At 36.1% G+C, this 17,858-nt stretch overlaps 1 protein-coding gene across 5 annotated transcripts in view; it reads right to left on the reverse strand.

The window, feature by feature from the left end:
* Window positions 1-335: 335 nt before the first annotated feature.
* AK9 (adenylate kinase 9) overlaps window positions 336-17,858 on the reverse strand; it is a 59,046-nt gene continuing 41,523 nt past the window's right edge. For 2 of the 5 annotated variants that reach the window (XM_063150993.1, XM_063150992.1), the window contains 15 exons: window positions 17,578-17,696; window positions 16,122-16,341; window positions 14,888-14,950; window positions 13,889-14,092; window positions 12,776-12,997; window positions 9,925-10,138; window positions 8,922-9,123; window positions 7,615-7,761; window positions 6,125-6,345; window positions 4,762-4,958; window positions 4,078-4,247; window positions 3,261-3,359; window positions 3,077-3,179; window positions 2,407-2,521; window positions 336-707 (listed from right to left, as the gene is read on the reverse strand). In XM_063150993.1, coding sequence (XP_063007063.1) covers window positions 505-707; window positions 2,407-2,521; window positions 3,077-3,179; window positions 3,261-3,359; window positions 4,078-4,247; window positions 4,762-4,958; window positions 6,125-6,345; window positions 7,615-7,761; window positions 8,922-9,123; window positions 9,925-10,138; window positions 12,776-12,997; window positions 13,889-14,092; window positions 14,888-14,950; window positions 16,122-16,341; window positions 17,578-17,696 — 2,499 coding nt within the window. In that variant the 3' untranslated portion in view covers window positions 336-504. Of the gene's footprint in view, window positions 708-2,406; window positions 2,522-3,076; window positions 3,180-3,260; window positions 3,360-4,077; window positions 4,248-4,761; window positions 4,959-6,124; window positions 6,346-7,614; window positions 7,762-8,921; window positions 9,124-9,924; window positions 10,139-12,775; window positions 12,998-13,888; window positions 14,093-14,887; window positions 14,951-16,121; window positions 16,342-17,577; window positions 17,697-17,858 lie in introns of those variants that run through there. The other 3 variants (XM_063150994.1, XR_010027076.1, XR_010027077.1) reach the window with 3 other exon arrangements.

Genomic DNA, 17,858 nt, shown 5'->3' on the forward strand with positions numbered 1-17,858 from the left:
CCAAACGCTTTCCTTGAACTCTGTCAGGCTTGGTGTTGTGACTGCTTCCATGGGGAGCCTGTTCAGTGCTCAACCACCCTCTGGGTGAAAAACCTTTTCCTAATATTTAAACTAACCCTCCCCTGGCACAACTTCAGGCCATTCCCTCGCGTCCTGTCACTGGGCACCACAGAGAAGAGCTCAGTGTCTACCCCTCCTCTCCCACTCCCAAGGGCATTGTGGACTGCAATGAGGTGTCCCCTCAGTCTCCTCCAGGCTGAACAGAACAAGTGACCTCAGCTGCTCATCATATGGCTTCCCTCAAGGGCCTTCACTATGGTCATAGCTTTCCTTTGGACGCTCTCTAGTAGCTTGATATCTCTCAACTTCAGACAAAAGATTTTATTTCTAAGATTTCATGGTTAAAAAACTGGCCCGAGAACGTGTGACATTCGCAGGCCATGTTGCAGCCATGCTGGTACCTCATGGCAACACTCCATGTGTTAATCAGTGGAAATACAGGGTTCACACAAAAGTAGGGCGAGTGCCTTTCAGGGAAAAAAACGTCTGCAGTCTGTCATCAAAGCCACGGGGCCGATCTCTTGGCTCCTGGTACGGGCCCCTCATGACAGTCCCCAGGTAGGGGAGGAGTTGGCAGTGCTCCACAAACTGCAGCAGCTTCTTCCTGTACATCTGCCGCACCGGCTCTGAGCTCCGGGGGTTGTGTGCTGCAAGAATTTAAGCAGCATGTTAGTGTCTCCTATAAACTTTATGGAATTACATTAGAGAAATTTTCAAAGGGACCAAGTCTACTTCTGTTGGCATCACCTGTGGTACAGATAAACACCTTGAGTATTGGTGCCAAGCCAAAAAGATCAAGCCTGGTATTTCAGAAAGTTCCTGATTCCAAATAGCTATGACAATCAAAAGGATCAGGCTTTTCTTAAAGAAGACACAACAAACATGCCCAGTTGCTGTCAACTTCTCATTTCTCAGACTGTTAGATACTGGTGAAACTCCAGGCAGTGACAAATTAGGGTAGTGTGGCACACAACTCAAAGTGGCACATCCTGGGGATAGCCCAGGTCTGGTATGGCTGAAGGAGCTTTAGTTCCTTAGCAGGAACTAAACTCCTGCTTCTTGTCCCCTATTTAAATGCGAGATTAGGGAATGATGTTAATTGAAGATGAGAAGGTCTAACTTCACATAGAAATAGGATGAAATTTCCAGGGGACCGCAATTTAAGATGCTTTGATCAATTTTTTTAATCAAGAATGGCATGACTACTCTGAAGAGATGCACAATAATAAATAATTCTGTATTTGCAACTAATCACAAAATCACAGGATGGGTCAGGCTGGAAAGGGACCACATTGGGTCATTTGGGACAACCTCCCTGCTCAAGCAGGGTCATCCCAGAGACATGGCACAGGATTGTGTTCAGATGACTCTTGAATATTTCCAATGATAAAGACTCGACAACTTTCCTGGGAAATCTGTTCCAGTGTTTGGTCCCTAGCACATGAAAGAAGTTCTTCCTCACGTTCGAGTGATTTGTCAGTGTACAGGAATGCTGTGTCTTAAAGCTGGAAGCAGTCCTACCCAGTGCTAGAAGAAGATAACTTGTTTTCCTGGATTCCTATGGTCAAACTGTTTGGCACTGCATGAAAAAAAGAGATTTCTGCACTTGCATAACCCTTCTGGTTTATCATCCATTACTAATAATGATTTAATGTTGCAATTTTTGAGCAAAACATTCCTAGCATGGGCATCCTTATGTTAGCAAAGCCATGATAACAATAGAATGAAAACAGCCTTTTTAAATGAAGCAAACTACAGTATAAAAGCAGTTTGGTGGCTTAGGAATTGTACATTTATGCAGGGGCTTAATCATGTGCCTGCCCTGTTCAATGGTCTTCCTTCAAAAAGCTGTGCTAGCAAAAAAAAAAAATCTGTGACAGTTCAAGAAAATTCTGGAGGGCTCTGGAAACTACATGAGGAAACACAGGATGTGAAGAGCTTTGAAAAAATAATTAAGATTGGTATTATCTAAAAGAATAAGTAAAAATGTAAAATACGAAAGGCCAGGCAAAGTTCACCCAGTGAACAGGTTGGCTTATAAATGACAAAAGTGGTGGGTTGAAAGAAATGTCAGTCTGGCTCCAGAAATCTCCAGCAGTACTAGAAACCAGCCCAAAGCTATAGCAGAGCTGCAGACAAGGACACTGAAATTGAGAAAGCTAGCAATAGTTAAGCTGACTGCAAACTATTAAAGATTATTACGTGCAACTGATATCTCTGGCTGAAAAAAATCCAAACAGAAATTCTAAAGCAAATATGAACACTAATTGGCTATCTACATTGTATCAGAGGACATATGTCATTTATACAATTAGTTATTTTTATAGCATGCTATTTATACACTACCTTTAAGATGGAAGGAGACAAAAAGCAGAGCAGTTTCTTTCACACTTAGGAATGGAAACTTTGGCTTAAGGCTGCCAACTTCATGCAGAGCTTTTATTAGAGAAGTTGCAACTCCCTAAAGAAAGAAAATAGGTTTAAAAGACCATTACAGAAATCTTGAGAAATGCCTTATCCTGTTGTAATGCAGATCTAACCATACAGGATGATATCCTAAGTTGGTGAATAGTAGAAGATAACAAATTAGCATAAAATAGGGAGGGCTGTGACCATGAATCATTTTTCTTTATTTATTCATGTGTCAAAGTGTATCAAACTACTCTTAAATTTTTCCAAGTAAGTTTGTGTCTATGCTGGTGTTAAAAGTCAAACCAAAATGTGCTCCTACAAGATATGATAAACAACTAAGTCAGAAAATCTATCATATAATACTACAGCTTATTATCCCTCTCTGACGGCCTTGTATGTTTTCCATTAAAGCTACAAACATCTGTCATTTTAAAGCTTTAAAAAATTACTCTCAATTATAACTAAAACATTTTCAATTTAATATAATCTCATTAATAAATATAAGACTCAAATGCATTAAAAAAAAATTTAAAAAGACAACAACTGAGTGGGATATGCTATATATCACAAAACCATGTTTTAAAATAGAAAAACAAAAACTGGCCTGTTCAAGGTATCCAGGCAAAGGAAGTGTAGTTAATAGCATTGGCTCTTTTTTTGGAGGGAGTTTATGGGGAAGCTTCAGATTCCCGTACTTCTCTGGTAACCTAACCAGATATAAAGTAAGCACTTTTAAGATGTATGAACAGTGACATGACTGAAGATTAAAATGCAGTTAGTGTATTTACCTCATAAATGTCTGAAGTTTTTCATCACTTTCAAAAATATATACCTTGTCTTGGTATTTTGCTGCATACTCAATGCTGCCAGGCACCAAAGCTTCATACCTGAAGAGATGGAACAAGAATAATTCATTCACAGAAAACACAAAATATAATTTGTGTAGAGTAAATTCATGAGCTACTGGTAGCCTTCTGGTAATTCAGCAAGTGTAGCAACTACAAAAAATACCAGCAATTGGATCATCCAAGTTTCCACTACATGATGGACAGCTACAAGGTTAAAAATCTCATGGAGTCTCTGCCTCAAAATCTGCTTATTAAGGAACTTTTATAGTGCTTCTTTAGAGCTCCTTCATTTAAAATGTCAATCATATTTGTTCAGGAGATTAAAAAGGGATAACATAGAATTGGCTATTATGGTTCTCCTCTGATGATAAATTCTTGCACACTGAGGAAATCTGTGTCACTTTATGGATCTCTACAAAAATCATAATAGGTAGTTTTGCATCTACTAGGGATTTATGAGATTTCTTTTAACCTTTGAAGGCTTATGATAGAGAGAATTCAAACTATATCTGTCCATCTTCATAATGAAAGACACCAAGCGAACACAGATTCTTGTAGAACCTGTAGCCATGTAACTTTTAAAAGGTGATTTTATCTTGATTTCCAAAGCCACAGGTGCAATGTAGAGAATTGTAATTGCTTTTCCTGTCCAAACCCTGAACAACATTAAAAAGTACTTTGAAAAGATTTCCTCATTAATGCATTAATATAGGACACATATTCTGTAATTCACATTATGAAAATTCTAGTGACATACCTCTGTTTTCCATCTAGGTAAGTGACTGGACAGTATCCCTGCATTTCAGGCTTTACAGGGAATAAGGCCTTCACTTCTGCTTCAGTCAATTTCTTTGGTAGCATATGCGGGGGTGGCAGAGGGTGAGATGCCAGTGATGATACATAAGCCTCAGGTCTGCACAAGAATTTCTGTAGGAAAAAAAAAGGTTTTATAATAATGAAAGAAGCACTGTAGGACTGTTAAACTCCAGAGGACTGGCTCACACTTTAGATACCTATTTTTTCTACAATGCAACAGTATGTTGGCATTGCTGTTGCTCTTAGGTAATTTCTTTTCCAACCTCCTCTCAGCTGAAGTAGTCACTATTCACCCACCATCCATCACTATCTACTGCTGTCATAAGCCACTTTCTAACTCAGTCTCTCCACAACAGATAAAGAAAGGAGAAAGTTATTGTTTTCAAATGAATGTTTGATCTGTGACAATTTGTAAGATGAGCTTTAGTTTAATGGTGTTTGTGCTGTATTTTGTCGGCCTAAACATGTGATAGCAGAAGTATGCAGAACAAAAGCTTGAATGCTAACAACAGTGGTCTAATTCAAGTTGCATATTACCTATTTCTGTATGGAATCAAAGAATCTAAGCAACAATGTTCCCTCTTCCCATAATCCCGTCATTTTGAGCTGCTTTTTTGATACGCACTTTCAGTTCTTCCTGTGAAGCCATTCTGTAGTAGCGCCCCTGAAATTCTGCAGCAAACTCCAGTGAGGGGCTTACAGAGCAGTCAACCAGTTCACCTTTGTCTGCAAGGCTGACAGGACAGTACTGCCCACACTCCCCCAGCTGCCCCTGCAGTTCCTGGGGAGTGATACATAAACCAGCAATGCTGGCCGCTTTTCCTGTTAATGAAAGCAATTAATGATAATGTTTAATTTATGAGAGACATAGAAACATCAAACAATTTTACACTACAGTGTAGAAAGCAATAATTTGAAATTTATATGAGATAATGAGAACTAAAACATCAATTTGATAATAAAATGAAGTTGTAACTCATTTTACCAATTAATTTTAATAACATTTTTTAGCATGTAAGAAATATAATAATTATTAATGGTGCGGGATACTCTGCATGCTCAGCTTATTAGTCTGTTCTTCTTTTTTATGATTTATTGTTTCACTCCTTTGTGTTACTAAGGGACACTTCAACCATTATTTTAAGTCTTTATATTGATGAAAACGAGTACAAGGTGTGATGAAAGCCTCCCCTTTATTCATCCATATCTTGCAAATGCTACAGTCTATCAGGAGGAAATACATTCAAAATCTTTAATAAAATGTCATCTCAAAACCAAATTACTTAAAAATCATGCTTTTTCAAGCTTTATGTGTAAAAGTTAAGTGTCTTTTAATATTTTTTTATTATGATTCCAGTTTTTAAGATGGGTGCAGCCACAGAGCTGTAAAAATTAAACCCTGGATAAAGATAAGGAAGTATATTTGCCCTTCAGAGGAATTCTAGTTAAATAGTACAGACATGTTTAAAAGGCATATTTAATCCTAACCAGTGCTGACAGACAAAAAGTCAAGTGGGAACTGTGCCATTTTAGAATAAAGTGATCTTCTTCCCAAAGCACAGAAAATAACTCAGATGGCATATTGAAGCTTATTTCTAGATTTTAAATTAACATCTTCTCTATCCCTTCCTCTTCCTTCAGTAATAGTAAAGGGAAGGTGTGAGTTCCCCTTGTACCTTTGGGGTACTCTTTGTGATTTACCACCCAGTGATGCCAGATCTACCATGGACCAAGGACTCTGACTTCCTTTAGCAGACTTGTGTTACCCTGTTCTTGGGAAGATGGCCTCAGACTGCCCTGTAGTTGGCTTTGCCTTCACTCTTCAAGAGATCTCTTCAAGATCTCTGCAGATGAGATTGAAGAATTTAAGGGTATGTATGTGGCCAAGAATTAGCCTCATCCACAGAAAGGTGAAGTTTTCAATGTACATAGTAAATTGCAGCTTTTAAAAGAAATAAATATTCTGGGAAACTTTGTTTTTCTTTTACCTTCTTTTCTTCTTTCCAGGTATATCTGGATTTGTTTAACAACCGACTGAACTTTCTGCACAACGGTCTTCCAGACCCTCCATTTGCTATGACTGGCATCAATCACACACCAGTTCTGATGTTCCTTCATATAGTAAGTTCTAATATCATCAATGTGCTGTTTATAGCAGGAATTTTTAATAGCTAGAATCTGTGGGCTGTCATGTTCAGGATAAGGAGGTCTAAAGACAATGAAAAATAACAGTGATTTAAATCTGAGGCTTAGATAATTTCATTGAATTTCAGGTGTAAATTCTAGAATTCACTATAAGTTCATTTTGCCAAATTTTGCTTATTTGACATTGTAGAACATATTTGAGAAATACAAATTTCTTTTTAAGAATACCACCAGCTACATTGAAAAGCAGTGTACTTTGATCAGACAGTCCTGTTCAAACACAAAGAACAAAACTTCTCCTATTTATGCCCCAAATACAACTCAAGAATTATTTTGCAAAGGATTTGGAATGTATCAACACATATTACCTGACATACATTACAAATACACCATTAAATGGTACCCTGAAATTGCACACTTGATTTGTACTTAAGCCAATGAAATATAATTAGTTTGGTATTTAAGACTAAGTTTAAAGTAAATACTTTCAAAAACACATCTTTGATTTAATTTTTTTGCAATGCAAATTGTCTTTAGTCTTTTAGTAAACAATTTAACATTGTACTGATTACTTGATAAACAGAAAGAGACAAAAAGAAAAGGACAAAATGAAAGAGGCATGCAATAATGCTCCAAGCTATCTGGAACTTCTTAGAAACACTTCCTCTAATGAGAAACAGGTTCTTACACAATTTAATTTTAAGGTGAATGTTCTGTTCTTTTTCATTCTCTGTCTGTTTATAAACTACTTACTGTTCTTCCTCAAAAACAACCAATGGCTCTTTAAACAGATTATTTATCTTCTCAGAAGAACAAATAAGGGAATGAACTGAATTGAAAGGCTTAGAAGTCCTGAATTCTACACACTACTAAATATGCATAAGTTTCATATTTTTAAAAGAACTCTGATTAAGTTTTTAAAAGAGAGCTTATTAGATGAAGTATCAATATATTTTATAATAATAATTGATGAAAAATAAATTTCAGCACCAGAGAGAAGTGGTAACATTTTTGATGTACAGTTGCATTAAACCACTTAAACTAAGCCGTGGGTGCACAGCATTGCACATTTGTAATCTCAGTCCTGCAATTGAAGGGTCTGGCCAGAGCATGCCCCAAACACCTTACATCCTTACTATTTCTGCTCTATGGAAATCAAAGCATTAGAAAGGAGAGGGACTGGTTCCCATGTTTTTCATATGTGGAGTTCAGAGACAGCTGAGTTATGCTCCAGGTTAGACACAACCTCTGGGTATAGCACTGAGGCACATAAATAGAGATATTACAATATTGTGTAGAAAATAAAAAAAATTCTGTCAGGGAGTATCACTACCGGTTTGATCTTTCCTTATCCAGCAGTGCTCTTCTGAACACTTCCTTTGTATCCATATCTAATTCAAAGATTTTCACTGGAATTATCCTAGTTGATTCCAAGAGATTTACGTGTGCTCTTGTTAGAGGATATCCATCCAGTACAACTCTGCACGCAAACAGAAACAGAAAAATAGTTTTGAAGAAACTCACTAAGAAGTGAGTTTCCAATCAACCAGTGAGTCTATGTATATTTCTAGTACATTTTCCATGGAGACAAAAGTCTACACCCATGCCATGAAGTTATCACTTGACAGGCACATTCTTCACTCCTAAGAATTTACAACCAAATTTAAAAAATCAAGTAGGCAGAAGAAGAAATAGGAATGAGAAAAGGAAATGTACAAAGGGCAAAAGGCAAGTGGAGGGCTGGGAGTTTTAAAAATGGTGTACTTTAATATTCTGACACATCAATCATTCTGAAACATAATTTGAATTATGAGAAGTCTCCATATGGATTGGGAGGAGCAGTTTTTAAAGTGGTAAGTACAATTATTTACTACAGTGTTTGAAGAATTTTTATAATCATACTGAAGAAGAATAGTTTTTACATATTAGGAAATACTGGAACAAAATATACTGAAACAATATTCCAGGATTTAACATCAAAGAGAAGCTGAAAGAATTCTGATCTCAAGCACAAATAATTTTCAGAGATTATTGCAGAATTGCCTTTCTCTGTAACAGTTCTCTTTTTTGAGGAGAGAAGTTGAATTTCATGAAATACTGATGATAAAGCTTTTTAAGTCTGCCCAGTTTCAAAGATGTTTCAGTGGGGGAGAAAAAGCCTAGGATTACCTATGAATGAAGTGATAAGACTCACTGGTTTCAGTTCCTCCTTAATAACTTGAGTTGTTAAGAAAACAAAAAAAAAAACCCTGAGTACTGAAACAGCCTGCTTGATCAAAGAGAATCAGGTGTGTCCAAGTTGGTTCTGGAGCTGGTATAAGAGAGACCAAATGGTAGTTCTCAAAGGATAGTAGAAGATTCTGGCCTATTGGCTGAAAAAAAAGTAACTGTCATAAAGTATATTACTTCGATGTACTGAAATAAAGTTACTTGGAAATTGCAGAAAATTCTGCTTCAGTCTCATTTCCCAGGGATATTGTAAAATAAAAAAAAATCTCCTTTTGAACAGATTTTTTTTTAATGCCGAAACCACTGATGTGTTTTAGTGAAATTGTTCTACAGCAGTAACGTGGGAATCCATGCCTATGAAGAGACTGACATGTCTTGGAGAAACCCCCAAAACCCCAAAAAACCTCTTACCCAGTGGGATTATCCATGTGATTTAGCAGAGCCACATGTAGAGCCTGGATGGCCAGTTCATCAGGCACGGTGAGTCCCTGGAGAAGGTGGGACTGTATCTTTAGTGCCAGCTCGCTCTCTGGCCGGCTGTTGAGCACAAAGCGGATGGCATCTCCTAGGGACAGGCGCAGGAACCCATAAACACTCGCGAGTCTCTGGGCAACTGCAAAATATCCCCATTTCAAGTCACAACTTTGAAGGTAAGTAACATCACCATCTGGCTTCTGCACAGAGCATGCTAACACTATTCAATTTAGAACAAATCTCAGCAGATATAGTCAATATTATTAGTGTGTGTTAGAAAATATGCCTCCATTGCTGTTCCTCTTACAGAACAGCCCATCAGCTACCTCATTTATCCAGGAAAGGGGAAATATGCTAAAATTTCATCCTAAATATGAGATCATTTGAACCTGTCTCTTTTCTTCCTAATATTCTATTCTAATCAATAACTATAGTTTAATGTGCTCCTCCCTCCTCCAGTAAAAAGCAGAAATATGTGGATTGACAGAGTCATGGAGGAGGAAAGGGAGGGGAGAGGGATGGAAATCTTGGGTTCTTTTTAATCTAGAAATTTCAAAACAGACTGAGGAATGGGGAGTTTGGGGTCTTCATCCTTGATCCTAGAACTATTTCTTCATCTTACATTAGCTTATATTGACTCAAAAAAGTAAGAAACAATTATAAAATAATACAACAAAGGGTATAAACAGCATAAGTCCAGTTAAGTACAAGTCCAGGTCACTAACATCTTAAGGATCTGGGATAAAATTCAGATGAACAATGCATAACTATCAGACTGTCAAATGAGACACCACAGAATGTTACTAACAGAATCTGTGCCCAGCAAGAAAAGCAGGAAGACCAACCATATTAATGGTTTATGTTTTTTTAATAGCAGTAAGGACAGATACAGCTTCAGTCATTAAAAAATGATTTTTTAAAAATAGATAACTGCTCATACCTGTAGTTTTTCCAGACTTTGGAAGTCCCACAATTGCAATCTTTACTGGCACAGATTGCTTAGGTTTTGGCTGACAAATATATTTGATGGGATTTGTCATAAATGTTTCTTTATTTTCTTTACTTGAAAAGAAATAAATATATTGTCGATGGATTACTGGAAAGACTGTGCTTTCATCCCTTTGCTGTGGCTTGATCACATCTCCTTGGCTTAACTGTGTAATATACAAAATGAGAATCAGTTAATTAGGTTTGACCAAACCTTTTCTTCCTCCATCCCAGAGAAGTGGCTTTATAGGCTGATAGAGGAGTACCAACCATATGACACAGACCATCAAAGCATTCTAAAATTCACATATATGGACATAATATTTTGCTCAAATCTGAGAAACTTCTGTACCTACACTTCTTGTTCAAAAAGATGAAAGAAACATTGAAGACAGAAAGAATACTTGCTATTTCCAGTAGGTGGTACCGTAACACTTTATGTCTGTCAAGTTAGTGTAGTCAAAGATTAACATAATAGTTTTTTTAATTTTCAAAGAACAAAGAGAATAATATTATTCCTCAGTGAATTAAACTCACCTGCCTGCCAATAGAAAATATACTGAGAATATTGTATTCACCAGAAGTCATATACAAATGAAGAAAAAGTAAAAAGATATCAATAGTTACATTATGGTCAAGTGAGAAATCACAAGATAAGTTGAAAAAGTTATGGGAAAAATACATGCACTGCTGATGAAATCTTTTCAAACACATCAGACAGCCACTAAAAGTCTGCAGTGCTGATGGATCATTGACATGTAAGAGATGCAACTGGCAGAAATAGTCATTGAAGTAATATCAAATTAATTCCTTGCACTACTCTTCTCTATGGAAAAACTTACTCATGTCCCTGTTGCAGCCCTTCTTAGAAGAACTGTCTTAAAGTGTCAATAAAAGATGCTTTAAAACAAAATATAGAAAAGCAGTATGTAGAAAAATTGCCCAGACAGCATTCACCTTACTCTTCTAAGGGGACTCAGAAATGTAATTCTGAGTAATGTGTAACATTGACCTTTCTTCAACAAAAGAAGGAAGATGGGAAAAATTAGTATTTTAAAAAAAGTGTTTTCCTCCAGCATACAACCTGACAAAAATCGTCCAGTAAATCTGTCTGTATTGAGCAAACCGAAATACACTAAGGAAAAAAACCACAGAAGTTAAATGCATACACATCAAATAATGGGGAAGAGCCAACTCTGCTTCTTGTCAAGGAAAATCATACATCACAAATCCATTACTATTCTTTGAAGGAGTCAGTAAGGTTGGTCTGGTTATTACTGCTAGAGCTGGGGCTGTTCTACTGTGTAGCATTGTCCTGCCAGACTCTTCTCATACCCTTAGGTTCCTATTCCTGGATCGTCATTTCAGGGTGCTTGCTCTGAATTTATGGGTTTTCATGAGTCTGTTCTACTGCATATCTGCTTCCATTCCTCACTCAGCTCATAATGTTTATTCTCTGCTTATCTAATCAGTTGCATAACTACTTCCCCTCCCCCCCAAATTTAATCTCAAAGTAACTGGAATATACTCAATCTGCCTTTCTATTAAAAAACTTCCAGTCTGTAATCAATTTTAAAATTTCTATTATTATCCTAAAATGCCCTCAAAATGATCCTATTTCCCTTTCATTTTTATCAGTTTGTACAATTTCACTGTCAGCACACCACTCATATTTTACCCAGTAACTTCCTACGACCTCTTTCTTCTAACTGAATTGTACTTTTTGGTTGGTAAAAAACACTGTATAGAACAAAGGAATGAAGTGAAGGAATGGAATACAAAAATCTGGTGAAACCTGGCAGAACGAAGTGCAAGGAATAGGCTGTAGAGATTAATTACAATTAAACACATAAACTGTGGTTCAGTAGTGGGAGATGATGTAAATGTAGACATATCTACTTCTATTAGTATGTACCTAGATTATTAGATGCAGCCATGAAAAAGAATGAAGATTCTAAGGTTAAAGAGAGACAAATATGATCTGGAACAGGTGAAAACTCAATATGACACTATACAAGAGGGAATAAAATGGTTTGATTAATTGGCATAGTAAAATGAAGGCCAAAGTATGTTTCCTTCAGGGGCTTTGTGCTTTCTGTATGTTGTTCACTGGACTTTTTTTCACCTAATCTTCCTTTTAAATTTTTATTTACTCACAATCCAATCAGGTTTTATTTCTACCATTAAACCAAAAGAATTACCTGAGAACATTTCATTTCCTACCTTGGGGATAGTGGTAAGTACTTTCTGACCTCAATTTTCCAGATCTCTAGTAAAATACCATGGAAATAGATTTGTTGCTCTTCAAAAATTTTAAATTTTGACAAGAAAGAATTATTGCTAATGAATTAAGTACATCGAACATTTTTTGCCACTACTAGGTTTGGTGGTCAGTTGTGTGTGTGGCTTCTTACAAATTCTAAATCCTTTCTGTTTGTTCTCACTACTATTTTAAGGTTTTAAGACCTTCTATGTTGGCTTGTGTTTTGTGTATCGTTAAGTTAGGCATTTCTTTCTGATTCAATGCCACCTTTAATCATGTCACCAATGACAGTGTAACAAATTTTACTAAATGCTTTTCAGCCTTAAATTAGCTGCAACACTGAAAAGACCAACACATTTTGTTATTACTGCTTGCTGTATTTTCTGCATATTCAGTCATGTAATTTTGATTCAGTAATGTAATTTTCATTAAATATTTCTGGTATTAGTTGCTACTGTCTGATAACATCTTGTTTATGTGAAACGTATTTTTAAAGAGTGACAACTCTTGAAAACATTCTTCAGGCATTTAAGAACATTACCTTGACTGGATCCCATTGACCAAAAGAACTTCGGAATTTATATGAGTAAACTAGCATCTTCTGAGCAAGTGGCAAACTTATTGGGTAACATTTCTCAAAAATGCTCCTGCGGTTTTCCACCAGGGGTTTCAGCTTTTTGTATATTTGGTAGCACACAACACGAGGCTTCCGTCTTCCATTGACCTCAACTGGCAGCATTTGTAACTTTTCAACCAGCTCTTCCTGGTTAAGAAAACAAAATGAAATATTAGAATCATAAATGCAATCATTTATGATTCTAATGCTAATAAAGACTGATGGCGAGATTTTCTGTGAACTATCAAGGATTTCCTAAGCATGTTCTCAGCCAACATAAATCAGCAAAGTTTGGTGGGAATTGGTCTTCCTGCCCATTTCTATATTAGGTGTCACACTGCTACAATATTGTATTATTATCTGGTTTTGAAAACCTTCTCTCTGGTCAGCGAATAGAGCTTCTTTTAAATCGTGATTAGTTTCTTTCTGAAGTGAAGTACTTTGTAGATAATAAACAAATGTTACTGATCTACCTACTGCCTTAGATGTGGCATTAGCGTTGCAGATATCTGGTGTTAGATCAGGTTACCTTGCCATAGGCAATTGCACTGATTTCAAGAAAATTATGTCACTAGGTGTGGGAATGGTGCCAAACACCTGGTATCTTAACTGAGATTAGATTTGGATTTTTTCTTTACCTTTGGTTTCATCACCAACAACTAGGATCTGCATTAAAAAACAGAAGTGTCTAATAAGAGTTTTGCCTCAAAACTTATTTTGAAATACTGCTCATACATTCACAACTCTCTAGGTTGGTTGCCTGTGTCAACTGACCTATCAAAAATGCAATGACACCAAGACTGAATAGGTCTACCCAAAAGCTTCCTTTTTTTTTCTCTACTATATCAGTAGTATAAATTATATACTCTTTCAAGTTTATACCTTCTCAGTACAGTCTTCATCTTGTTCACATACTTAGATCATGAGTACAGCAGCACAGTTATTTAGGCACTATAATTTTTAAATGTGAAAAATAAATATGGAAATTCTTCTTCATGTGATCATATATTTTAACAAAATAAGCAGTGGTATCAGTACCTGCACACTTTGTAATCCATCTAAATCTGATTCAAACCTCTCTAAAATCTCATTTTGCATGCGCTCAACAGCCTCTTCTTCATTTTCTTCTTCTTCTGGTTCTTCGTCTTCTTCTTCTTCTAAAAACTCTTCTGCAAGTATAGCTTCAATGTCTTCATCCTCCTCCTCTGTAGTAGCTTCGTCATTATCCTTATCTGCTAAAGCCTATAAAGATAAAATATTTTGTTGTTTCATGTCTATGATACAGATATTTTGAAGGAACATATGATATTCTTGTCTCTTTTTAAATTAAAAAAAGCCATTGATTAAACTAAACCTCATTTTGGAATATCCTTTACCATATGCAAAAAATCTAGTAAATTCTAGAATCTTATTTCAGAAGAAAATACAGCAGTATTGCATAGTGCATACCGTGAAGCATCATACCAGTTCCAAGAGTACTTTAAAAACCTGAAGAGCTACACTGCAGTTTTGATGAGTGTTTTTTCATACATGGTATTGTAGTTTGACAGGACTTTGTTACAAACAAGCATATTTGATGAAAGTGTAGCTGACAGAATATCATGAGCATCCAAATAGTACATTAATGCATTTATAAATATATTATGTAATTGACTTTGGGCAGAAATCCTGGTACAGTCCTATTCTGGATTAACCATGGATTTGAGAGTGTACTTAAAGGCACATGCCTAATTTCAATTAGTGGTGCTACTCTTACACTTATAAATGAGATACTCTAAACACATTCATAAGTATTTTCCTGAATTGAAGCATATATGGAGAAATCTTTTAAAATAGTGTTTAGTCTTTATGAATCCTTAGTTTCTAAAGCAATTCAAACATAATATAAAATTATTTTTGAAAGTTGAAGTTTCTGGCAGTCTATCGTAATTTTACTTTTCTATATTGTCCTGAACTCTGTGACTAAAAGCTCTAGAAAATTCTACGGTATGAATGCACATGCTTCTATTTAAAAACTGTCTTACTAGGTTTACTTACCTCCTGCTTCTTTTTCTGTTGCTCTGCTAAAAGTTCTTCCCTTCTTCTGGCAATCTTCTCATTCTGTTAGTGAAAAAAAGATGTAAAAAGACTGATGATACTTCCTAATAAAAACTCCCCTCTGAAAATTGGTAATGTAACCTATAATTAACACTTTTCTTTCCACCTGAAATGCTGTTCCAGTTGGTTCTAATGTTAAAAAGTACTACCTAGAGTTTGAAATGTTGCAGACCAGATATAACTCTCTACTAGGCGAACATATAAGCATATTTTTGAAAAACTAACATGGCAATTTCTGAGATTGATATTAGAGAAATAAAAAAGACTGTGATTCTTATCCCACTGAAAATATAGTAATAGATTTATTGGTAAACTACAGAGTTTCTACATTTATTGGTGGTTTCTATAGGTGGTTTTCACCCATTTGGCAAATGGGTGACTGAGTATGGTGGTAAATGCGTGGTGTTCCCCTTTGACTGTCTAGAGATATTAATGGTATTGTATAAGTCTTGTCCCAAATTCTGTTGTCCTAACTTACTGTGTGTCAGCTGCTCTGCAGTAATTATGCTCTGACCTTCTCTGATATTATATGTGAAGTATTTCTCACTTTTACACAAAGGGAGGAACCTTGAAAATATTACATGTGCCAGTTGTAAACGTCTGCATAGAGGCTTCAACCAATCTGTAACCTGTTCAACAGTAGGCACAGCTTCATCAGAATGGGACACAGAGCAGCTGCAACAGCACTGAGAATGTGGCTTAGGGTTACTGCATTCCTGTGCAGAGCATCAGAGTTGGGAACACAGACACACTCCCCTCATGGTAGTGAAGTCAGCCTGTGGGAGATGCTGAGGGATCTCAGCATCAGGGAGATGGGATGCAGCAATACCACAGTGCATGAACTGTCTGATTTTTTTATTGCCAAATTCACTCCCTCCATCGACTTGCCTTTTTTCCTGGACATTCCAGGACTGCCATGTTTCTGGCACAACAGCTACGTTTTTGGGCTTCGAGATGCCCAAACTCTGCATGCATTAATTGCATAGAAGAGGAAAGGAGCCCTAAATTATTTTTGGTTCCTACAGTAAGCCTAGGAATGCTGTGAATGTGTAGCACTTTTTCTCCTGGCTCCAATACCTGTGTGCTCTTCACAGCTTTGGGAGATTCATAATCTGTGTTCAGACCTCTCCTGTAGAAACAACAACAAAAAAATAACATAGGGCTGAAAACTTACCCTTATTTTTGCTTTTAGTTCCTTCAGCTTCTTGTTATATTCCTTTTTTCTAAGCTGTTTTTCTTTCCATTTTTTCAGACGTGGGGGAAAAAGACGCTTAAGAATGTCACCTTCTTCTACTTGAATATAAATTGCAATATCAGGACAGAGTCCTCGTTCGGACATATAGCTGGCTTCATCTAAAGTACGGGGGAAGCCATCCAGTATAAAGCCTGTGGACCTAATTGGAAAATAAGATATTTATTATTACACACTGTAGTTCAAAGTGCAACACAATGAACATGTAATTATTTTGGAAAAACCCACAAACCCTCCCATATTAAATGCATTATATTAGGAGCAAAATTTTAAAAATACTTTCAGATAGTTTATTTTTACAATGTAAAATTGATATTTTGTTGTGTATTTTAATTAGTGTACTTACAAATTAATTTCTTCTGAGGTTTTAATGTGCAACACTTAAATATTTTTAAAGAACTTAAAAACCCAAAACTAATTGTGTCCTCAGACTTGCTTGTATGACTCTAAAAACAATACATCTTAGGCACTGGTCTCAAAAAAGAAAAGGTGCCCCAAACACTTTTCTGGTAACAACTCTCAAGGAAAGCTTGTACCTGAAAATTTACATTTCTTCTGTAGTATAAGATGAGAAACTGGCCATTGAGCATGATTTATATTTATCTTCCTGTATATGTTAAATACAAGTCAGTTATGCCTGGAAAGCTCTATTGGAGCTGGCTTATTGGAGCTCTTACAATTTTGAATTAGACAAGTAGTTAGGTAAGGATGAATGTTGTATTGAAAAGAAGCTAATATTCACATCTTTTACTTTAGGCTTTAACAGGACACATTGTAAAATCACAGAAAACCAAAGAACCTAGAAGAAGTGGAAGTGGAGGAAAGAAAAGATAGCCCTGGATGCTGTGGGGAATAAGAATACAACACAGTATAGTTTAGTGGTGTAATATATTGTGATGTGATAAAATACACTATAATTTAATACAATATAATAATACAACATTATGCATAGTGCTGGGTAATTTTTTGTCTTGGTGCATTCCTTTTTTCCTAGAACTGATCTCCCTGTTTTTACACTGTGTAGAGAACCATTGTCCCCTATATGTAGTCAGGACAAAAATTATATAAAAATATAAACGGTTTGTTTTCGTATCTATCCTGTAAGACCATGAAAACTACCCAGCTATTTAGGAGATTTAATCCAATTCAGGTGTGCCAAATACCTTCATCCAATCTTGTGTGCAGCATATGAATCATGATATTGCTGTCAAAATATCAGTTAAAATAATATAACAAAATCAAGACTGACAGGTATGCCATTACTCATAAAAAGTACAAAAGCATTGAAATAATCTCTGTGATAGCTATTTACAATTGTGGACACAATGGATGATATACTTCCTAAAATTAATTAAAGAGAGAATTTAATTACAGTTACCGGAATGGCTCTTTCTTCCACCAGTCAGGAACAATCTTGTCAAGGACTTCTGGAGGCAGCTCTGTATTACCCTTTAGATTTGCTTTGATTGCCCGTTCCTCATCAGTTAATTCCACTTCCTTTGTGTAAAGAAAATCCACCAAAAATGGATGAAATGAATAAAAAACCAAAAACCAAAATCAACCAACCAACCAAAACCAGAAAAAGTACCTACTGGACACATTGTTTTTTGCTAAGTAGGGTACTGTCTTCATTTGACTTAAACTAGCAGAAACAAACTC

This window comes from Melospiza melodia, chromosome 3, assembly GCF_035770615.1.
Source record: "Melospiza melodia melodia isolate bMelMel2 chromosome 3, bMelMel2.pri, whole genome shotgun sequence".
Classification (NCBI taxonomy): domain Eukaryota; kingdom Metazoa; phylum Chordata; class Aves; order Passeriformes; family Passerellidae; genus Melospiza; species Melospiza melodia.